This window comes from Oratosquilla oratoria, chromosome 6, assembly GCF_046742065.1.
Source record: "Oratosquilla oratoria isolate Oo_2021 chromosome 6, ASM4674206v1, whole genome shotgun sequence".
Classification (NCBI taxonomy): domain Eukaryota; kingdom Metazoa; phylum Arthropoda; class Malacostraca; order Stomatopoda; family Squillidae; genus Oratosquilla; species Oratosquilla oratoria.
In genome coordinates, this window is record NC_134782.1 from 36348955 (window position 1) to 36374323 (window position 25369).

At 38.6% G+C, this 25369-nt stretch overlaps 2 protein-coding genes across 2 annotated transcripts in view; one reads left to right on the forward strand and one right to left on the reverse strand.

Annotated features, from left to right (window-relative positions):
- Window positions 1-1165: 1165 nt before the first annotated feature.
- Window positions 1166-20840, forward strand: LOC143026388 (solute carrier family 22 member 13-like). The gene is made up of 10 exons (XM_076186671.1): window positions 1166-1604; window positions 6807-7001; window positions 7301-7404; window positions 9495-9649; window positions 10077-10245; window positions 13143-13376; window positions 14130-14341; window positions 14960-15141; window positions 17064-17233; window positions 17859-20840. Exons 1-10 carry the CDS (start codon window positions 1344-1346, stop codon window positions 17899-17901), a joined length of 1725 nt encoding a protein of 574 aa, XP_076042786.1. The 5' UTR covers window positions 1166-1343; the 3' UTR covers window positions 17902-20840.
- The window catches only part of LOC143026387 (uncharacterized), a 39441-nt gene continuing 34908 nt past the window's right edge, over window positions 20837-25369 (reverse strand). Inside the window, exon 7 of the mRNA XM_076186670.1 lies at window positions 20837-25217. Coding sequence (XP_076042785.1) covers window positions 25137-25217 — 81 coding nt within the window. The 3' untranslated portion in view covers window positions 20837-25136. The remainder of the gene's footprint in view (window positions 25218-25369) is intronic.

Genomic DNA, 25369 nt, shown 5'->3' on the forward strand with positions numbered 1-25369 from the left:
AAATGATGTAAGCAAAATTGGGAAAACAAAAGGAGCAGCGCCCGAAATGGTCCCGAGCCTTGTGGATAAGCCATATGAGCAGAGACTTCAAGCACTAGACCAGGGGTGGGCAACCAGTGGCACGCGTGCAAAACCTGGCACGCTAACAACTTTCTCCAGTACGCGAAAGCCAGAGTTCACCTTAATACAAATAACTGTGGGGGGGGGGGAGCACCATACTCGTACATAGGCCTATAATTTTACTCCGTTGGCACTCGTGGAAATTGTGCATCAAAAACTTGGCTGATTTTGGCACCTCAATTTAAAAAGGTAGCCCACCCCTGATCTAGACTATACCTCCCATTAAAGGCACGACAAGAAAGTGGTGACTTCGTTGAAGCGTTCAGTGGATGGACAAAATTGGTAAAGAAGATCTCTTGGTCTGGGATGGGATGGGATGGTGTTACAAAAGGTCCTGGGAACAAACTGAAAGAGACACATATCTAACGGATGTAACGAAACACAGTTTTCCATACAGATGTATAGATTCCTGGAATAGCCTCAGAGATAATGTAGCCTAAGTAATAACCAGGCATGAACTTAAAGTTAGCTATGATAGTCGGAGAATAAGACACAGGTTCCAACGATCGTAGCTCCTCTCATGTTTAGTACAAATTAAGTAAATAGAATTAGGTACAAACACATCCGCAGTCGTGTACTATTTCCTTGCCCATAGGGGAAAGTCACGGCTTTTTTTTATCAGTGAAAGATTTTTCAAGATGGAGGTGCAGTATGAACTCAGTACTTCACGTGTGGAAGGTCATGATGCTATCAACCAGCGTGATTTGCGTGAGGGAGAGAGAGAGAGAGAGAGAGAGAGAGAGAGAGAGAGAGAGAGAGAGAGAGAGATTCACCATGATCTTTGACAAAGAGTTTGATGTAAGGAAGAGTGACTAAACGTTCTTTATTAGCTATCAAATATTGGGAGATCTCCCCAGGGGTTCCTCTCTTGTGTTTACACGTGTAAGATTATCACGCGATTTTCCACCCACAAGACACTCTATCAATGATATAGCTACCGAGATACGCTCATTTTATCTAATCTTTCCTTTTTATTGCTTTTCAGATCGACTGGTGAAGCAAGCACATGGTATATAACTGTTCTTCAGACTTTGGCAAGTCCCCAGAAGAGCAAGACCTCCACGAACACGAGGAGGGTTCTTGGGAGATAGTCTTTCCTCGAGCTGAACACAGGAAGATCTTAGACCCATTGGAGGAAGCTACACCGACAAGGCGATTAGACCGCCGTACTCGTCACCTCAAGAATTCATATAAGTGAAAGGAGTCGCGATAAAAGGATCAGAATGCTCGAGTTCGAAAACATCCTGGAGGAGATCGGATCCTTTGGTCTTTACCAGAAGCTCCTGTGTTTCTTACTTATTCCGTTCACTACTGGACTTGTGGCTCTCACTTATTATGTCCAGATCTTCATCCTCACTGCGCCGCCGCATCTCTGTCGGCTCAGAGGAGAGAAGACAATCACGAGTAACAAAATCTACGATGAAACGAACCACACTTCCATACTCTTGGACCACTTAAGTGCTTTGATGAACGTAACTGCCGAGGTAAGTACCGATAAGGAACATGTCATTGATATAGAAAGTCCTACGTTACAAACTTAAGTTAAAACCGGACAAAATTATTTCCTTTACAAAAGCAATATTACATTGCAAACGTGCATTAATTAGCGCTGGTTTGATACTAAAAAGATAAAAAGATTATACCGACAAGTGAAAAACTTAACCTCACAATATTTTCCTCCGTATCCCAAACTTCCAAATCACAGCACTCCAATATCATTTAAGAGTAAATTAAAAATGCTTGTACACACACACGTATATATGTATGTACATATGTATATATATATATATATATATATATATATATATATATATATATATATATATATATATATATATATATATATCATTAATACTGCATCTTTGATCGGCATTTTATTCCTACATACAAGCCTCGCATTAAGTTCCAAACATTTTACTTTCTCTGTGGTCAAACTGGCAAAGAGGTTGGTCTGATAACACAGGAGCCCCGGGTTTAATGCCAGATCACAATAGACAAAGAGTTATCAACCATGATATATGTATATATATATATATATATATATATATATATATCAAACCAGCCATCCTGAGTCCACTGCTGAACAAAGGCCTCCTTCATAGCATTCCACGAATCACACGACCGTGCCACCCTCTGCCACACCACTCCTGCAAACTTCTCGATCTTGTCTCTCCACCTTCTGTCTGGTCTCCCTCTTCCACGCTTCCTATCTCGCGGCGTCCACTCAGTAACACACTTGCTCCATCGCTCATCAGTCCTTCGCACCAACTTACCTGCCCAATTCCACTTCCTCTCTTTTACTGTTTCCATAATATCTTTCACTCTTGTCTGCTCTCTCACCCAGCTTGCTCTCTTTCGGTCTCTCAGTGTTATTCCCATCATTGATCTCTCCATTCTCCTCTGCGCAGTCCTTAGCTTTGTTTTCATCACCCTCGTTGGCTTCTAAGTTTCACACTCGTAGATGTTGGTAGAATGCATTAATTGTAAACTTTACGTTTCAAACATAAAGGTAGAAAACCTCTCAGGATTTCATTATACTTACCAAACACTTTCCAACCAATTGCAATGCGTCTTTTTATTTCATTATCATGATCTTTCGTCACCTTCACCATCTGGCCTAACTAATTATACTCCTCAACTTCCTCAAAATTTTCATCATCAATTACAATCTCTTTTCTTTGAACTTTCGTGTTGAACATTACTTTGGTTTTACTCTTATTGATTTTTAAACCTACTTTGAGACTTTCTTTGTTTAGATCGCTCAGCATATCTTATAAGTCTTCTGCTCTTTCTGAAATAAGAATAATGTCATCCGTAAACCTTAGGTGGTTCAAATATTCGCCATTAATATTCAAACCTTTCTTTTCACAACTCAATCTTCTGAAAATATCTTCCAATCAAGCTGTAAATAATTTGGGTGAAATTGTATCGCCTTGTCGTATTCCTTTCTCGATCTTGATTTTTTTCTGTATCATTATGTAGTCGAATTATAGCGGTACCTTTCGCATAAATCTTTTCTAAAACTTTTACGATCTGTTCGTTTGTACCCTGTTTGCGTAGCGAGTTTAATATTGCTATTTGTTCTACCGAGTCAAAGGCCTTCTCGTAATCTACAAAAGCTAAACACAGAGGTATATTGTATTATGTCGTTTTCTCGATTAGTTGGTTTATCGCCTGCAAGTGGTCTAGAGTCGAATATCCGCTTCTAAAGCTTGCCTGTTCTCTCGGTTGGTTTTCATCTAAAACTTGACTTAGTCTATTTGTAAGGATCTTGGAGAATATTTTATATATATTTTATAGCAAGCTAATCAGTCGATAGTTACTAAGGTCCTTCTGGTCTCCTTTTTTATAAAGCAAAATCACTATAGCATTGCACCACGCATCAGGGACGCTTTCTTAACGTAAACACTGGGTGTATAATTCAGCTAATTTAGTATGAACTAATTTACCTGCATCTTTCAACAGATCTATTGATATACCATCTTCCCCAGGTGCTTTTCCTCGTTTTATAGTTTTTAGAGCAAATTCTACTTCTTTGTAATCTCTGGTACACTACTAACATCTACACATGAATTTACTGACTCAACAATGGTCTTCGACGAGTAAAGCTCTTGGTAAAATTCCTCTACTCTTTATACCATTTTGTCTCTACATTTAATCATTTCTCCATTTCTATCTTTCAAACATATCCTTTGCTGTCTTCCTAAAGCATGTCTGCGCTTGGTCACTTTAATAATTTTACCTTTCCGAATAGTTTCCTCTATTTCATCCATGTTTCTCTTTCTTTTCTCTGATCTCTGCCTTTTCTTGATAAGCTTGTTTAGTTCTACTCTTTCTATTTCCTCTCTCCTGCTTTTGATCTGCATGGTCCTTTGGAGTATTTGTTTTCTCTAATGTTTTTTGTACTTCCTACTTTCTCTGCTGATTCCCTAATGATATTCACTAAATTCAAATTAATATCTTCCACGGTGTCCTCGTTAGTTCTTAGAGCTTCGAATCTATTTTTAATTTCTAACTGAAATTTCTTATTATTATCCTTAACCTTTGCAAGGCTTATTTTCTTTTTTAAAACTAGTTTATTTCTCTCGGCTCTGAAATTGAATTTAGCTGTGCAACCTACCATTCTATGGTCACTACCTATGTTGACTTTATTTATCACCGTAACATTGTTAACGCTTTTGGTCCCATCTCCTAATATGGAGTCTATTTCGTTCTTTGTTGTTCCATTTGGACTTCTCCACGTCCATTTACGACCTACACGCTTTTGGAAGAAAGTGTTCATTATCTTCATATTGTAGTTCTCAGCAAAATTTAATAATCTCTCACCTCTCATTTCTTTCACCTACTCCAAACTTCCCAGTGCACGTCTCATCTCCCATCTTCTTCCCTACTTTACCATTAAAGTCGCCTATTACTAACGTATACTTTTTTATCCATTACCTGACTTAAATCATCATAGAACGACTCAATTTCATCGTCTGAGCTCCGTGAAGTTGGTGCATAAACTTGAACTATTTCTAGAGTGTATATTTTGCACAGCCTAATCATAATCCAAGCTACCCTGTCTGATAAACTACTGAATTTGACTACGTTACCAGCAACCTCTCGGTTTATCAAGAATCCTACTCCACTAGATCTTTCTTTGTCCTTACCTCTATAGTAGAACAGGTGGTGACCATCTTGTAATTGTATCAGCTTTTCTTCCGTTCTTCGGACTTCGCTCAGTCCTACGATGTCCCACTTGATGTTTTCTAGTTCTTCCATTAAACTCTCTAGTCTGTGGTCTTCTGAGAGACTTCTTACGTTGTAAGTCTAGATCTTTATATATATATATATATATATATATATATATATATATATATATATATGTATATATAATATTGTGTATAATAGTTTCAGAGGGATCAGTTTGTTCAGCGTAGTTGAGAAGGATTATGAGAAGGTTTTAATCGTGAGGATTAGTGGAGGAACAGAGGCGGTAATTGGTAAGGAACATTGTGGGTCAAAGAAAGGCAGGGGTTGTGTGGATTAGATTTTTGTGGTAATACAGATATGTGAGAAAGCTTTACCGAAAGTTAAGGATTTTTTGGGGCCTTTATGGATTTGGAAAAAAAATTATAACAAGGTAGACAGGAGGGCACTGTGGGAGGTTTTGCAGATATGTGGGTTTGGGGGGAGAGCTGTTAAGGTCAGTCACGAGTTTTTACGAGCATAGTAGAGCCTGTGTTAGAATGGGAAATGGAGAAAGCCAATGGTTTGAGGTAAAGGTGATGTGTCATGCCGCCATGGCTGTTCAATGTGTATATGGGTGGAGTGGTGCGGGAGGTAAAGGCCAGGGTAACGGGCAGGAGATTGGAGATGGTTAAAGAAAATGAAGAGAAGTGGGAGGTGAGCCAGTTGCTCTTAGCTGACGACACTGCGCTTGTGGCATGGTTAGAGGAGGGATTGAGGGAGTTAGTGACGGGGTTTGGAATTGTATGCGATAGGAGAAAGTTGAAGGTAAATGTGGGTAAAAGTAAGATTATGAGATGCGCAAGGATAGAGGATGACAGTGAGTTGGAAGTAAGTCTTTAAGGATAGAGGCTGGAGGAAGTGGATAGCTTTAGGTATTTGGGGTCGCATGCGGCAGGAAAGGGAGGAGTGGAGGTAAAGGTAAATTGTACATTGAGTGAAACAAGTAAATGCCTTGAGGGATAAAAAAGTGTAATGAGAAATAGGTATCTGGGAATGGATGCAAAGAGGATTGTATGAAGGGGTGATTGTGCTGACGGATTTCTATGGGGCAGAGAGATGGAACTTATGAGAGGTAGAAAGGAAGAGTTCAAATGTGTTTATGGTGAAAGGTGTGAGAAGTATGGGAAGGGTTACTAGGTTGAATAGAGTGAGAAACGAGGAGATGAAGAGGCGAGCGGAAGTGGAAAAAAAGATGACAGGAAGGGCCGATGAAAAAGCATTGGGATGATTTGGACATATGGAAAGAATGAGGAAAGAAAGATTGGTAAAAGAGGTGTGGAAGGCAGAGGTGGGTGGAGTGAACTTGAGAGGACGACCGAGGATGAGACGGATGGATAGGGTGAAGGGGGCGTTGAGAGAAAGGGAATGTCTGGTGAGCAAGGAAGGGAGAAGGTAGGAGATAGAGATGAGAGGGAAATCGCAGTGTATGGATGATACTGTTATGCAAAGAAGGGAAAGGTGGGGGATCGGGGTGGTGGGGGGTGCTTATGTGTGAATGATAATTTAACTCAGCCCAAAGGGATTTCTCACCGTCTTCTCTTTTTCTGCATAAGAGGACGGAGAGAGGTGGTCGCCGGTCGCCGATTAAGTGAAATGGCCTTGCTGTGGATGCAGTGTGTCCTGTTACATTGCTTCTGACCAAGGGCAGTGGGTGGGATACAAGGATGACCCGTCATCCAGGAGGAGTTAAGATGAGAGGGTGGAAGAGGTGGTGGAGGGGAGTGGAATGGGTGGGAGTAGGTAAATGCTTTTGACTTGCCTGCCTCCCATGTAAGAGGGGAAATGCACTTGGTATATAGATAGATAGATACACTACAGACACTGACCTCAACTCCAGTCATTAAGAATAGTGTGTGACTTTGGTCCGTAGAGGTGTTCCTAAATTCCTAAGTAGTTACTGTGTAAAGTATATTTCCATTTTTTTTTTCTGATCTCCGGACTTTTGTTTGCAGACGAGTGAAGCTCCGCATCCTATGCGATGTCATCAGTACCCAGCCAACTTGTCATCGACTACTCTTGGCATCAACTTCACCGACTCTCTTCCCAACGACTTGACGTCACTGGTTTCAGTACCGACCCCGAGCGAGCCCTGCACCAATGGCTGGGACTACGACTACAACGTAATGTTTCAGAACTACGCTTCGGAGGTGCGTTACGAACCACGTTTCATCCGTTTCGAAAATGTTATGGCTTGTTTATTAGTTCACCTATTTGTGTTAACACCTTTACTGAATAAAAAGTGATTAACATCCTTATGGTGAATGATGGTTATCTAGGAGTGATGAAATAAAGAGACAAATAGTTACAACTTCTAAGCGAACGATCATTGAGTATTCTACCAACATGATTTATTGATTTACTTATTTCATTTGTTTATTTACATATTTATTTATCTATTTATCTTTATCTTTAATAAAGTTTATATTTTCTTGGGTCAACATTACAGCAAAATCTGGTGTGTAACGAGTCCTGGAGGCCTTACATGGTTATCACAGCCTTCTGGATCGGAAACACAATCGGGTCATGGATCTGGGGAATTGTATCGGACACGTAAGTAGAGAGCGTCATACCCATTGGATCTTGAACCCTTTGATAGGTTCTAATCCCATGAGTTGGCTCTAGTTCATGACCCCTTTACTACCGGGAGGATCCCATGTATAGAATATTCATCTTTTTTCTTTAACAAGATATGAACAAATATTAACAGATGAATAACAAAATGATCAACTAAATGGTAATAAGCTAATAAGATAGATGAAAAACAAAATAATAGAAATGAATAATGACAAGATAAAATGAACAATCTATCTGTCTATTTATTTATCAATATACCAATAAGCTTCTTCCCCATTATAAGGAAGGTAAGTAGCCAGCCAAGCCACACACCCACTCCCACCCTTCACCCGCTCCCCGTTTATTTTAGCTTATTGTGGATGAAGGGTCATGTAATAGAATTAATTTAGATAGAATAATAGGAAAAGAAAAACAATAATTTTTTAGAGAAGGCAAAAAACAGCGACGAATGAAAAAATAACAAAGACAGAGCGAAGTCTCCCAGCCGATGCAGCAATGAGTCTGAATTGCCTTCCATGCGGAAATATTTCATATAAACCTCTTCAATACCGGTTGAAGCCAGTCTGTTCCATTCATCTCCGTGGCACTCAGTTTCATTTGTGAGGTGATTACAGCCTATCTTGATAAGTTTGTTTTATTACCAGTTCTTTCCTGTACTTAGAATGTAAAATCGGGAATGTTCCAGGTATTTATATGCGTATTGTGAACGCACTCTTTATCTCAAACCCGTTTTACAACAACGTAAAGATGGTAGTATTCTATTTCATTACTTCCGTCACGATATAGAGCTGAAGTTGAAATCTAAAGTAATATTTTGTGAGCCTATTTACTGCCTGTAACAATATATTTACCAATATTCTAGTCATCAAAATGACTGCACGTTTTCTCAAATCATGTAAAACGGCCTAAATATGAGGAAAAAATAACATTATTCTAGAAAAACTTCAGAACTAGGAATAAAAATGAAGAGATCAATGGCAACCTAGAAAACCTGATATGTCGTCACAGGTTCAAAAAACATTTCAATTACTCTTAGTCTCTTCGAGGAGACGAAAGCCAAGTTTCCCTTCCTTCTCGTGCAGGTGTAACGCGGCATAAACATACATGGCACCCAGTGACGTAAAAGCGTAGATAACACTTATTTCCTGAAGTCTTTTAAGAGGTGATAAAAGTTCAGCAAGCACAAAACAAGGAAATTCTTTCACAGTAATTTCTTTTTGTACTTTTCCTTTCGTGCCGTGTCTTTTGGTAGTGAAATGCGCTGAGGTTCAAATCATACAAGAGGAATAAGACTGGCAATAAGATTTCTGCAGAAAACCTATTTCAAGGTTTCTTGATGAACAGATTTAATTGTTCTTTTAATGTTGAGAAGTAATTTGTGTTCACTTTATCCCACCCCGCCAAAAAAAGGTAAATAATAATAATAATAAAATGTTCATGAAGAGAAACCCTTCGCTTTTTTACAAAGCTGACAATCATAATTGTCCAATATTTCTTCATATAGAAATGTATAATTTGTAACAGCAGACCATAACTCCCCCGCCCTTAAATCTTGCCACGGATCCCTTGGGAGCCCCCACGGTCTCCGGTTGAGAACCCTTGGACTAAGACTATTGCCGGAACGTCGGTTAATAAATCTCACTCATCGAGGTTTACGTTTTCCCACGAAGTGTTACAAAACATCTGAATACAGGGGCATTCAAATGAGTCAAGGGCTTTAACAAGGGTGCTGCAGGCAAGGTCATCATACAAAGACAACAGGGGAGGACTCGTAGTAATGAGTTTAAATTGGACACATTTAAGTTTAAGAAGGAAATACGCAAGAACTGGTTTACCAACAGAGTTGTTAACGAATGATAAAGACTTAGAAATCGTGTAGTGAGCGCTGAAACTATTGGTCGTTTTGAGAGAAAACGAGATAACTTTATGGATAGGCAAGACAGGTGGTAATGGACATGGAACTGCCAAGTACATGGCCTCATGCATTCTCCTCCATTTTTGTGTTCTTATGAATGTAATATGATCATTATTATTGTCGTATCCCTGACCTTCTTCTTGGTATGCAGATGTGGACGACGCCCAACCATCGCCATCATCCACCTCATCTACGGAGTCGCAGGTTTCGCCTCCGTCTTCGTGGACAACTTCACGGTCTTCCTTGCGCTCAGGGTCCTCGTCGGATCCGCACACCACACCGTCACGCACCTCCCCTTCGTTCTGGGTAAATAAATAAATAAATGAATAGATAAATAAATAAAAATAAAGGACTAAAATAAAATAAAATAATAATAATAATAATGATAATAATAATAATAGTAATAATAATAATAATAATGATAATAATAATGATAATGATAATGATAATAATAATAATGATAATAATAATGATAATAATAATAACAATAATGATGATAATGATAATAATAATAATAATAATAATAATAATAATAATAATAATAATAATAATAATAATAATCATAATAATAATATAATAATAATAATGATAGTAATAATAAAAAAATTCTTAGGTTCTTGGAAGTTTTATACCATTCTATACCGAATTTCTTCAGTTGTGTACCGTGCGCATGCGTGCACTTAAGCACATGTGACCTTACACCCGAAGTCTATATACATATCTCTCAATGCAGTGGTTGAATACTGCGGGATGAATAGCCGAGCCATTCCTCTACTGGTCATCATGATGTCCTACACCTGCGGCTCGATCCTAACGCCGGTCCTGGCATGGTTCCTGTGGGACTGGAGGATCCTACTCGGCATCACCTCGGCCCCGGCTGTCCTGGTCTTCCTCCTCTACAAGTTTGTCATCAAGATTTATACTTACGTTTGAAAGTAGTGAGGGATCGGGGACAGAGAATATATGAGGATCTTAAAGAGAATAAGAAATTCTCCTGAAGGCAGATGAGTGAGGTGAAAAAGCCAGAGGAGAGAGTGGAGAGCGGGATAGATTATTAGACTTTACAGAAAAGGACGAGGAAGGTGGTGTGTGTTCTTCAGAGAAGTGTTAAATGTGAGTGAAGGTGCGGAAGTAGATATGTCGACGCTAGGAGATGGATTGAGAAGCAGAAGAGGTGAGTGAGCACAAATTAGTGGAAAATAGTGGAAGGTGTGGTGATAAAATTGAAACATAAAAAAGTGGTGGGGGACAGTGTTGTGAGTAGATGATTAGAAATGGGGTACTGACGTGAGAGAGTCGTTGACATGAGTGCTTAATGTAGCCTAAGCCAAGGGTAAAGGAAAGTTTCAAGGTACTGAGCATGCTGCTGTTAATCCATAAAAGGTAAAGTTTGTAAACTCGACTGTAAAAGAACATACAGGTATTATCCTTTTGATAATTAATTTCAGACTTGTAATACAAAGATAATGACAAAACAGGAAATGATAGGAGATGAGGCTTGTAGTTTTCGTAAAGGAAGTAGTTATGTAAACCAGATATTCACACTGAGAAAGTCAGTAGAGAACGCTTGAGAAAAGGAGAACACATTTACCTGAATTTTGTGGATTTAGAGAAGGCGAATGATAATATAGATAGGAAAGCAATATGGGAGACCATGGGACTGTACAGATTGAGGAAAAGGAATTTAAGAGAAGGCAGTGGAGAGCTTTTATGATGGGTGTATGACTACAAAATATGGAGAGTGAGGTGTTCGAGGTGATTTTTTTTTTCAGGGCTATGCAATGTCACCATGGCTGTTTAACAAGTATAAGGAAGGAATGATAAGAGACGTGAATACAAGAGTTTTGAGTAGGGGAGTACAGTTAGAGAAAAAGAAGCAAGATTATATATATGCATATATATGTGTATATATATATACATATGTATATATATATATATATATATTTATATATATATATATATATATATATATATATATATATATGCACAAATTTCACAAGTCACACGTGAATCACAAATATGCAGAGTTCACTAGGAAAAGGAAAAACACACGGAATCCGAGCGCTTTCGTGATATATTCACATTATCAAGGAGTACAGGAAAATGAGAACAAAAAATGGAGATACAAAGTATAAATAGGACAAGAGAGACATTTACCCTCCTCTCCGAAGCCTGAAAGCTCAGGTTGGGTCACTCGGCGAGGTCATGGGAACAGATCATTATTACATTAACTTTTAAAAAATGTACTATTTATATTACTGACAATATATGGATCTAATTTATATAATCCTAAACTATTATTAATGAGTTGGTCATAATTGCATTTGATAATTTCTGACTCTATGATATTTCTTTCTGTTATATTCTTACATTGTATAATTTTTTAAACATTTTTCTAGTCAATAGGATGGTCAAATTCACAAACATGTTTAAAAAGTGCACTAGATTCTTGGCCCTTTTTTATGCTGTTTTTATGCTGTTTAATCCTAACCTCTATTTTTTTTCCTGTTTGACCTACATAATATTTGTCACATCTACCACAAGGTGTATGTGAATTTGACCATCCTATTGACTGGAAAAATGATTAAAAAATTATACAATGTAAGAATATAACAGAAAGAAATATCATAGAGTCAGGAATTATCAAATGCAATTATGACCAACTCATTAATAATAGTTTAGGATTATATAAATTAGATCCATATATTGCCATTAATATAAATAATACATATTTTAAAAGTTAATGTAATAATGATCTGTTCCCATGACCTCGCCGAGTGACCTGACCTGAGCTTTCAGGCTTCGGAGAGGAGGGTAAATGTCTCTCTTGTCCTATTTATACTTTGTATCTCCATTTTTTGTTCTCATCTTTCCGTACTCCTTGATATTGTGAATATATCACGAAAGCGCTCGGATTCCGTGTGTTTTTCCTTTTCCTAGTGGACTCTGCATATATATATATATATATATATATATATATATATATATATATATATATAGAGAGAGAGAGAGAGAGAGAGAGAGAGAGAGACGTGTGGAGGTGAACATGGGAAGATAGAAGGCTTTACATGAAAGTTACAAAGTGTGGCAAAGTTAAAAACAATAGGATCCATGCGTAGAATAGGTCACAGATCAGGAGTAGGAGGAAGAGTGGTGTAGGCTAACCTGAAGTGACATGCTCATGTTGGGAGAAATGATGGTGCCGTGGCAAAGAGAAGGTAGATAGATCAATGAGAATTGGCAATTATGATATCGAAGTGAACAAGCAAGGTTGAAGCAAATGAATAAATGAATAAATCAAATAAAACGAGGTACGATTTTTGCATGATTTATACAGTAAGGAGTGGAAGGAAGGAACGAAACGCGAGAAAAAATGATAGGGACATTTGCTCTCCATGTCTAGCCATCTCACATCCCGCAAAACTACAAAGGCTCGTTTTAGATGTATCAACTTTTCGCCGTGCGCCGACCACGACACGACGTCATGCTCTCAAGTGACCATGGGTGTCTATGGACACTTTCACACGTCACGATCATAGCCACGTGTGAAAGCCTCCATAGACACCCATTTTTATTTGAGAGCACGACGTCACGTCGTGGACGGCGCACGACGAAAAGTCATTACGTGTGAAACGACCCTAAAGATTGGAAAAAAATGAAAGTTTAGTATATGTAACCAGAGGTCTTTATTTTGCTTGAATTTGTTTACTTTCCTTGATTACCCCCCCCCCAAGTAACGAGTGTGCCCCCAATTCCTTTCCCCCACGAATCACCGCAGTTCACATTTTCTTTCCCCAAGAATCATCCCGGAGTCCTCATCCTGGCTGCTGACACGGGGACGCGGTTCAACCGCTCTCAGACAGCTCGAGACCGTCGCGAAGGTGAATAAGCGCAAAATGTCCCCAGATACGATCAATGACCTACTCAGCATAGAGCCCGAGGATCCTAAGGAGAACAAGAACAACCGCGCCATAACAGCCATCTTCGTGTATCCGAGTCTCAGGAAGAACGTGTTCTTCGTTCTCGTTGTCTGGTAAGTGAACGAGTCAGAGTTCGACAGATTCCCGATGTCGTCTTCAACTCTTTGTTCATTTGTCCAGTTGGTTCCTCATTCGTAGTTGTAATTATCGCTGTCGTCGTCATAGTTACCATCATTACCGTTATTGTTAGCAATGTTATTGTTATTTGGAGTTTGGAAAAAGATTTGCAGATACTGGAGCACACGTTTTCGATTTACAAAAGTACTGATGCATTGGTTTTAATTTCCTAAGACTAGTTAGTGTATTTCACTTTCATTTCCGGTTTTCAAGCACTTTTATAATCTGGACTTAGTGACATGTTAGCTGAAGAGTTTTATTCTTATTTTTATTATTATTTTTCATCACGATCTAGATTTTTAATGTGTCCATACATGCCTTTGATATTTGCTAGCGTGCTCCCTTTCGTTTTTCATCGTACGCAATGGTCTGGGCACAGGCAAAGCTATGACCCACTAAAAGGATTGTATTATTCATCTGCCTATTTACCCATTTCTCAGATTTATATTCTTATGCGTTTATCGTTTTATTATTTGTGTTTGTTTGTTCTGTTTGTTTACTTATTCATTCATTTATATATGCTTTTACTAATTTATCTATTTATCTATTTATTCATTCATTCGTTCATTAATCTATTTATTAATTAATTCATTCATGTATGTATTTATCTGTTTATTTATTCATCCATTTATCTGCATACCTATTTCGTTATTGGCATCTAGCATTCATATTCCCATTACTTATTGCAGGATGTTGAGCTGCATGTGTTATTACGGCCACTGCCAAAACACCGCCAACCTCAGCTCCAACCTCTTCATGAGTTTCCTGCTGGGGTCCCTGGTCGAGATCCCTGCCTGGGGCGGGCCCTTCCTCATCAACCGCTTCGGACGTCGCCCGCCTCTCTTCGTCGCCTTGGTCCTGTCGGGCACGGCCGGAATCGTCTACGCTATGCTGCCCGAAGGTGAGAGAAGGACCAGGAAACCCTTTTCTTTCTTTCTTTCTCCACTGTAGTCCTCTGGATACAGTGTCGAATTCGCGAACATGTGGTCGTGCGTTTGTTTCCTGATGCGTGGCATGTCGCGTTGGTTACCGACAGCCCTGGCCAGGCAGGGAAGCGAACTTACATCGGCCTAGAAATAAGAAACAGCGGCTTGCCGCAACTGACAGGGCTTTACCCTACCAGGTTTTTTCTCATTTCCCACTGCCTAGCAATGATCTAGTTTTACCCTGAAAAAATATTTGTGAAATACACTATTAAAATATTTATTCACTTATTTGCCTGTACGAGTATATCTATTCACTTATTTCATTAGTATATTTATCTTTGTTATTCATTTAATTCAAATCCATTTTTATTCTGAAAAATAATTGTGAAATACACCTATCTAAATATCTATTTATCCATTAGTTTGCACATTCATTCACTTATTCTATTTAGTCATTATTCCAATTCAGTAGAGGACTAATCCAGTTTTACTTTAAAAACAAAATGATTGTGAAATAAACTTGGTACGTCATTTGAATGACGTCATCATCTAGAAACGAAAGCGGCTCTCTCATTGAATTCTCTTCTCCGAAGACTCTGGTTGGCTGAGCTTAGGAATCGCCCTCTTCGGCCGCATGACCATCACGTGCGCCTACTACATCACTCTGCAGTACGGCCCAGAGATCTTCCCCACCGTGGTCAGGGGCCAGGGCGTGGCCATGTCAGAGACGATGGGAGGCATCGCCATTTTCCTCTCGCCGTCAATCGTTTACTTGGTGAGAGTAGTTTTTATAATTATTTATTTGATTTCTCTATTTATCTATACCCATTTATTTATTTACTTACTTATTCGTTGTTTTTCTTTTTATATTCATCTATTTATATTTGTTTGTTTTCATTTATTTCTAACTTCTCTGATCGCGTGTGCTTTCGGGGAGTGCTCCTTTGGTATAGAATTTTCCGAAAAAATCCAACTTCGTCTCAACACTGACGCCACCCTCCAGTAATACTTATCATTCCGGTGATCGATTAAGAAATTAAACCAATTAGCAACTCCAGCCTGAGGCTAAGAGTGTGATTGTCCCAAAGTGTGATTTCATCCAAAGCAGAACGACTGGCGTGTTTTGACGACCTTATCCGTCAAACCAGTAGAACGCCATGATTGGACAACATCCAGTAGGCTAATACGTAATTTATCTAGCCACATCCTAAAACTTCACCATTTAACTCCGTTATTATGAAACATGTATTTTATATATATATATATATATATATATATATATATATATATATATATATATATATATGTATATATATATATATATATATATGAGACCATAAGGCTTACACTAGGCAGTTCCTTATCCCTTACCACCTGTGATCCCTATCCATAAAGTTATCTCTTAAAACAAACAATAGTCTCAGCAATCACTACATGGTTACTAAGTCTATTCCATGCGTTAACCATACTGTTGGTAACCCAGTTCTTGCCTATGTTCTTCTTCTTAAACCTAAATTTGTCACCATCGCATGAAGAACACCATCCTAACTATTGCCTATTTAGATTTCCTTCTATCCGACGTGAAAGGTCGTCAGGGAGGCCTTAGTGTCTATGCAAGGGGAATCCCATGAGCTAAGCAGGTCCCCACATGCAGCATCCATCTACTTTCGAGAACGAGCACTTTCCATTAGTCCCAGCTCGACATACACAAACATCAATATACTTATCACACCACACTTACTTTCATTGATGTTTATCATTATTTATTATAGGCCTAGTACTGGACATCAAATCCTCAATTTTGAGATAAATCTTTGCCTGCCTCGGGGTCTTGTACCATTTTGCATTATTTAGGCCCAGTCTGTCTGGGAGGCCGTATGCGCAAGTTTTACAGTTACGTAAAGGTCGGCGAGCGTTTGTGAGTGCGGTATTGATCACAGGCGCGCTTGCAGCAACTTGGCCGTGTACCACAGCCTTCCGAGAGCACCCCCAATACTAAGAGTGGGATCATATGGACCCCACCTTCTGATTAAAAAGAAAAGAAGAAAAAACAAAACAAAACAAAAAAACTCCCGGTTGGTCTACGGCCTGGCGCTGTGGTGGACTCGGCAATGCAAATGCACGAGTAATGAGGAAAGAAGGAGGCTGAGAATCGGTGTTCAAGGGGTTGGGGGAAAGGGAGCACACGTAAGGAGGGGAGGGGAGATGTTGTAAGGGAAATGAAGGGACGAGGTGGGAGAGGAAAGGGAAAGGAAAGATTGGGATAGGAAAGGAGAGATTGGAAGGAAATATTAGTATTGGAAAGGGAAAAGGAAGGAAAAAGAAGGACGGAGTGGGAGGGGAAAAGGATGCCAATAGAAGGGGAGGCATTGGAAGGGAAGGTAAGAGCAAAAAGGGAAAGGAAGGGACGGGGCAGGAGAAACTTTAAGGGAAGGGAAGGGGAGAGAAAGGAAGAGAAGGAAGTACTTCATACTATGAATCTTCCTGTCTTGGAGATTTCCACCTTTTAGTAACTTCCAAACACAGTCATGATGTCAAACCATTCACTAAACTGTCCTCTTCTTCTTCTTCTCTTTCGTCTCCTCCTTTTTCTTCTTCTTCTCCTTCGTCCTTTTTTCTTCCTCTCCTTTTTCTTCTCCTTCTTTCTTCTTCCAAAAGATAGACCAACACTAACATGAGGTTTCTTGTTTTCGGCAGAGCGAAGTCCACCACGCCCTCCCGCTTATGGTCTTCGGCGGCCTGTCCCTCCTGGGCGCCGCCGTCACGCTCCTCCTGCCAGAGACGATGGGCGTCGCCCTCCCGCAGACGCTGGAACAGGCGGAGATCTTCTGCAGGAAGTCGGGGACGTGTTTCAGCTGCGGCAAGAGGTAACACACTACGCACAAAGATCCCGTATTTCGTCGTGTGTTATGATTCCTGGGGGGAGGAAAAATAGGAGAAAGAGGAGCAGGAGGAGGAGGAAAAGCAGGGGGAAGAGGAGGAGGAGAAACAGAGGAAGGATGAACAGGAGAAGAAAAAAGCAGGGGGAAGAGAAGGAGGAGGAACAGAAGAAAGAGGAGCAGGAGGAGGAAAAGATGGGGGAAGAAGAGGAGTGAGAAGAGAAACAGGATAGAGGGAGTAGGAGTTGGAGGAAAACAAGGGAAAGTGGAAGAAGAGGAAGAGGAAAAACAGGAGAAAGAGGAGGAACGAAAGTAAAAGACAGAGAAGGAAGAGGAAAAATAGAAGAAAGAGGAGGAGGAGGAAAAGCAGAAGACAGATGGGGAACAGGAGGAGGAAAAACAAGGGGGAATAGGAAGAGGAGGAGGAAAAGGAACAAAAGTAGGAGATAGAGGAGGAAGAAGAGGAGGAAAAAAAAGAAAGAGAAGGAAGAGCAGGAGAAAGAGGAGTGGGAGTGATTTTGCCAATTACATATTGTATGTCTATCTATTCTGATCGTCAAATGTAGTGTGTATATTTATACCTGTGATCTAATATTCTACTTTTCCTTTCCAGTGAAAAAGACGTACATAATGAAGAACTGGCTCAGAAGCTATGATTCACCAAAATGACAGCACTTTAGAAAAGCTGATAAAATATTTGGAAAACAAGTCCGTGACACCCTTCCAAAAGACGATGTTTTCATCTCCATTGAACATTATCAGGAGTTAACAAAAATGACTAATGTGGCTATCTGAAAAAAAAGGAAGAGAAACATGGATTATTCTAAGAAAATTATTCAAAAAGGTGGCAGTTCATGAACTGGCCCAACAGTTTCTGTATCTGTTCAGTGTTGATGGTGCTCTGCATGAATGGGGTTGCATTACCCATCCATGACTGATGAATCTAACTAATCTACACAAACAAAAGAAATGGGAAATGTGGGGCTAGTGTCCTTAACCCTCAAAGGATAACTAATACATTGAAATCAGTTCCTCCTTTTCCTCCTCTTCTTGCACTTCTGCTATGAAACTCCCACTCTCACAAAGTTGTTTCAAAGTGAACACTTACCTTGTGTAAACTACTATTCTTCTGTTTCTCTGATCATCTTTTGTAATATAATTACATATACCACCTCAATAAGGATACTCAAAAAGCTAATACTTCTATAGTCTTCATATTTAAGTTTAATTACTTTCCCCATATGAATTGGCATAATGCAAGATTTCTTCCAATCTTCAAATACTCTCCTCTAGTATCATATACCATTATTATTCTCCCATTACCTATACCCATTTTTAATCATCTTTACAATCACATCATCCAATCCCCTCAGACTGACTATATTTCAATTTTGCCAGTGCCTTTGCCACTTCTTCATTAATATCCATGCTAGGGAGAAACTGAATGAAGAGTAATCACAGAATTGAATGGGTACAAATTTGTGTCATACAGCATGTCTCATTTAATGCCATAACCTGTTACCTACATATTCTCTATGATTAATTTGTAAACAATATTATTTTTATCATTGTAAAAGAACTATCATAAGTTATACATTTGCCAATATAACATTTCCATATACAAGTGAAGGTATTTTGTGATACAGCAATTCCATAATTCTCAGGACCAAGTGCATTATATCATTTTCAGTGTTTGGAGATTGCTATGAAGTGTGATATAATTCATTGGTTCAATAATCACTAGGGTATTAAACACCATCAGTATTTTTTTTTCAAATTTGGAAACTTCTGAATCCATTAATGGGTTGAACCTAACTTGATTCCCTGTATTGGGAAGTACAAATTTGTATTTTTTCCACTTGTCACCTCACAATTCTAAATATTACCAGTATACTCTATAACTTTCTGCAAGTGATGGTTCTATGGGATCAATATGAGATTTACATCACTGCCACCCATTTCCAAAAACCTGTCAACCCCCTCACTTACACATGGAAGTACTGTCCCAAGGGGCTGCGTCTCAGTTTCTGGGCTGGGACTCTGTCTTCAGACTAAGTCCAGGATCTCTCCATCAACTTCCATTATATTCCCACTTTTTCACATGAAAAGAGGTGACAACCAACAAGTGCTCCCCTCCAAATCTTATTAGTCAGTAACACTGAAACAAATCTACACTGGTACAGTACAAGCAACAGACTGATGTTTTCCTCCTAGAGATTTGTAGGAAGGCCCAAAGAGCATTGCCAACTAATGTAGGGCTATATGTTTCCAATCAGGGTAATTTGAGGCTAAAATTATTAATAATTATCATTTATAAAGATACAACATTCTTCCTGTGTTATCATTCTTAAATTCTATTTTCGTCATAAATCTTTAATACTTCTAGCACATGTTAACAAAATAATGTGGTGTTTGAAAATTTTCAACCTGTAGAGTTTCTCTAACAGCAAGGAGCCATCGGTGTTTTTGTCACCATTGTTATCCCACAATGAATAATGGCAGGAGATGAGGGTTCCCTCTAGACTCCCAAAAGTGTTAGGAGATGCCTGTACTCAAGATAAGGGAGATGGGTAACCATACACCATTTAAAATTTACTTAACCTGGGACTGTAAAGTGTGACAGTGTGGTACATTGTAATTAACTGGAGTTGAAAATTTCCCAAAATCAACAATGCCTGTCTTCCACCCCATTGTGATGATGTGATCAATCACAACATCAAAAACTTTAAACATACTCTGAAAGAGTTGTATTTAAATCTATTTTTACTTCACCAACAGCAGTATTATGGATGCAGCACTGCTGTCTAAACCCATGAGTAATTTTGACTAATCTGGGGACAAAGTCGTGTTTCAGTCTTACCCATTTTTGACCAATTCACTTCCTTCTTGAATTCCCATATACCCTTTCAAAGTGGCATTTCTTCTGATAAGCAATAGGCAGGCAAAAGAATATTTTAGCTTAGCTACCCACCTTATAGGGGGAATTTGGGCCTTGTGTATGTGCAGTATCATGTACTATTATTCACTTAAACAGTAAAACCAAAGAAAAAATGGGTCTCATTTCTGAGACACCTTTCTTTCCATGGCAAGGCCCCTCAAAAGAAATACTTTGATGTCTGTCATTAACCCCATAAATAAAGTGACCATACTGAAGAGGCTAAAGACATCCTCACAAAAATTTTCATAAGTTATACTGTCATTCAGCCATATATCCTAGGAATGCAAATTTTCAGGGCTTAAAATCCTCTTACCACCACCAGTAGATAATGTTCTGCTACTAAGCCTATTGTTTTTAATTAGAATATTGTTCCCATATTGGGTACAGACTGCTTAGTTGTACACACTCAAAACTTTAGGCACACCAATAACACTTGCTGGAACACAGAAATGATCTGATTCAGCGCACAAGTAACAGCAATACATGGTATTGCAGTGGCGGTGACTGAAGAAAATTTCTTTAGAAAAATAGGTCATAATGGTGAAGATCTTTTACAAAAACTCCCCTTGTGCTTCCTGTAATATACAGATAACAATGGTTCTATAATTCTTATCTGTATTTTTACTTATGCATTTTCATAATAAAACAACAAACTTGTTAATGTTTTTTCTTAACCAATTACATCAACAACTGCATGGCAGTATCTTACATCTTTTAATACAAAGATTCACTGATGCAATCAGTAAATCAATACAATATTTTCAGAATTTCATTCAAGCAAACATCAAACTTTACATACATAACATACATGGCCTGCTATAAGCAAAAAATATACACACCAGTTATACAGGCTCTAAGTTTGTTAAATTTTTTTGCTACATTAACCTCTTCCATACCACAGAACACTTTGAATTATGTTATGATAAAGAGCAGATGATCTTCAAGTTTGGGGAACAGGGTGGAGACCACAGTATGAATCGGGTCCTGATTGACCAAGAATCCATTTTGTTCAGAAATTCCCCATTTCATTACATCACACAAGTACAACCAACTGAATGTAACAAAAAGCTACACCAGCAGCATACTACTTAAAATGTCAACAATCTAATACCTATACCACACAACACATCCACACAAAAACACATTAACACTCAGATCACATAACCAGCTCTTCAAGAATGACCACCAAATTCCCTATTCCATCAAACCTACCCACAGAAAAATCCCTCCCATGAGAAGCAAGAATCACACTAGCAAACTTGCATTCAGGTCACCACCTAGCACTCAGACAGTGCCACCATAGAAAAGCCCTAGATACAGAAACAAACTGTCCTAAATGCAACCATCACATAGAGGCCACCAAACACCTCATTTTACACTAGATGTACACAAACAACAGCACAATATTTCTTCCTTAAGTAACTTATGGGCCAGTCTGGTGACTGTTGATGGTTACCTAGAAACCATGGGTCTCCTGTAAGAGAGACCTGGGTCAACATATTGATTGACTGATCCACTCCTCATTTCAATACAATCATCTGGCAATTCCCACAACAAAATATATACAGTGCACTATGGTCAGAAAGTTGTTATGCAACCCTAAAAACAGTTGAAAAAGTTATCATTTCACACATTAAGCTTGTGTACACAATATATACATATACAATTTATACACACTATCTTATTAATCATATCACATATGTACACTGCATAACTAAAACTAATTATACTAAGTGTGAGCATCTGGGCAACAATATCACAGCATAATTTACAATACTTATCAAGGGATAAACATGTGCAGTAATTATCATAGACAAAAATATGTACACATAGGTAACTCAGAAGAGGATATATGTATGGGTAAGTCAGATAGATAAAGAAAAAGTATATGTAGACATATCTAACTAGATTATTAAAAAAAAAAAAAGGTTAAATCCATTGCATCCCATTTTCATTTTCCAATAGTTAATTCATAACTGTTTGTTGTTCTGAATCCTCTGAATGCTTGAGGTAACATTCCATAATCAAACTGCTCACAAACATTACCAAAGAAGTACTAAAAGGCTTCAACACAAAACTATCATCTGACAGATCAGAAACTGGCAACAGATGTAATAAGGCTTTTGACATAGTCCCTAGACACATCTTGTAAAAAAGAAAAAAGAAAATCATAGAAACTGATATACACAATAACAACAAGAGAGAGCATAGTGTCACAGAACAACCATCTATTGGGAATCAAAAGATTGTACAACAGTCCCCCAAGGATCATTATTATCACCAATGCTATTCAATCTATTCACAAGTGACTTCTCCACACCCAATGCATAGCAAAACATCAAAGCTCTCACCTATGCAGACGACCTAACAATGATAGCCCAGGACTGTAACTACATAATAGCAGCCAAAAACACACAAATTTACCTCAACAAGCTAGAACTATGGCTGTGACAAAATAGAATGTCTGCTTCCCATCAGAACTTATCAGTGATATTACCTACTCCTGACTACCATGAATCAACGAAGCACCCAACAGTTTGATTAAATGGTTAACTTCTTGTCTCTTTCGTACATTTACTGAGTGAATGATGAGGGGAAGGAGGTTGTCATACAGTGAAGCAGTAGGAGTAAACCAGCTCCCTTTGTCAGAACTTGCCATGGAAAAAATGTGCCTCACTACATTGCTTTTGACCCAAGCTGTGTCAAAAGAGATAGGCCAGCTTCTCATCCTTCAGGTTGGAGTAAAGAAGTTACTAGCATAATTTGGGAGGTTATGTGAGAGGTGAAAGCTGCAAGTAAATGTGAGCAAAGGTAAGGTGATGAAATGTATAAGGGGAAATGGTGATGGTGGTTTGGAAGTAAGTTTAAAGTAAGAGACTGAACGAAGTGGAAATTTTTAAGTATTTGGGGTCACATGTACCAAGAAATGGAGAAATTGAGGTAGAAGTGAACTACAGACTAAAGGAAGTAGGAGAATGAAAAATGTCAGGAGACATAGGTATCTGTGGATGAACACAAAGAAAAGATTGTACAATGGAGTGATTGTACCCCAGTATTGCAAGGAGCACAGACTTGGAACTTGAAAGAGGCAGAAAAGAAGAGCATAAACATATGTACACACACACACACACAACTATATCTGTATTTACCTAGTTGTATTTTGCAGGAGAAGAGCTATGCTCGTAGTGACCCGCAGTTGTATCTTTCTGCATCCAGATCTTTCTTAAAATCATGTATAGTTTTAGCATTCACTGTTTTCTCTTTCAATTTATTCCATGTATCTATTACTCTGTGTGGAAAGCTGTTCTTTTTCAGATCTCTTCTGTAACTGTCCTGTATGTATGCATGTGTGTGTGTGTATATTTACCTAGTTTACCTAGTTGTATTTACCTAGTTGTATCTTATGGGAAGGGAAGCTATGCTTGTGGTGTCCTGTCTTTGTATCTTACAGTGTCTAGTTTGCTCTTAAATTTGGGCATAGTTTTTGCATACACTATTGTTTTATCCAATTTGTTCCAGATATCCACCACTGTGTGGAAAACTGTTTTTTTTCAGGTCTCTTCTATAACTATCCTTTTTGAGTTTCTTTTCAAGTCCCCTTGTGTGTGTGCATTTGTTGTGTATTTACCTAGTTCTGTGTGCGTGTGTGTCATATAGATGCCAAAAGTCTCTTCCCTCTTATAAGAGGGGAATGGCTGAGTCAAAGAATGCAACAACATCACAAACAAAAATCCATTCAACCATCTGTCCCACCTCAGCACCTCATGGATGAAGGGTTGCCCTGTCCTCCATCACACTGCTTGGGTAAAAAGTAATGCAATAAGCCACAGTTTTCTCACAGCAGTGTGTAACTGCTAGAGCTGATTTATCCCCATCACTTCATTCAGTTCCCATAGATTAAGCCACCACTTATTTTACAGTTCTATGGAGTGAAGAATGACCATTACTTTATCACAATCTTCCAGTACAACTATTAACAATTAATTTCAACTGCTCCATCTAATAAAAAAAATTACATCTTATTAGACTGGTATTTAACACAATTGATATCACTTTTAAGATGACAGTAAATAATTTTTTGTTTACATTTTAATTGGTTAAAGTTTCACTAGGGTATGATGCACACTGGTATATTTACACAGCTCAAGAAAATATGTCCTCAACACACAATTCTTTAATTGTCTTAAGGCTTTGTAGCTCTTTTCAAGCTATAAGTCATTTCCTACAACCAGGGGAGCTTGATACAGAAAAAACAAATATTCACCCTTATCATTCCAATCATTCTAGTTAGTAAAACTCAAGGCAAGGGAGGATTGCTGTGTTAATAAAATGGCTGGCTCTTCTGTGGATGTGCTGTGTCTTGCTACATAGCTTCTGACCCAGGCAGTGGGTGGGAAATGGGATGACCCTTCATCTGTGAGGAACTAAGGTGAGAGGGAAACAAATGGGTGACTGATGGGAGTGGGATGAGCTGGGGTGGGTTCATGCCTTGGCCGGCTACCTCCTTTATAATGGGGAAGAAGCCTTTAGTATATAGTCAGATAGATGATTATTATCATTATTATCCAACCCTTTCATTCATTCCTGTCCTAACCATGAGAAAATTGCATGATACTTCTTCTTCATTACTTGTTCATCCCATGTGCACCCTCACTCATTCTCAGTGATGATAAGTAGGCTTTGTAAATATAGTTTCTTGTAATGTCACAGATTTAAACCTTCCTAAAACCATTAAAACTTAACATATTTCATTAACTTTCTCTGACAAAGGTAGAGAATAGTGCTTACACATTAACCTTTCAGAAAGAAAATTTGGTGAAAATTATACTTATTTTCTCTAACTGCTGGTCAAATTTTATATGGTTGAACAGTACACCTTATAGCTACAAGTCAGAGTGGTCCTCCCAATTCTTCTCCTGATGAATGTTCAGTAAGTGGAAGCAATTATTTTCTCTAGTGGTCAGACGTGGGGAAATTGATGCCTGAGAAAGTGGTGGGTGGGAGAGGCAGTGAAGAATTCAGTCCAAGGCCAACCTAAACATGAAACAAAAAAGGAACTGATAAATCACTTTACCAATACACTTAATAACTCAAACATGCAATTCAATAACACAGTAATAAATATGTAAAATGACCACCATTAACCATGACACATAACTGACTTAATAACTCAAACAAGCAATTCA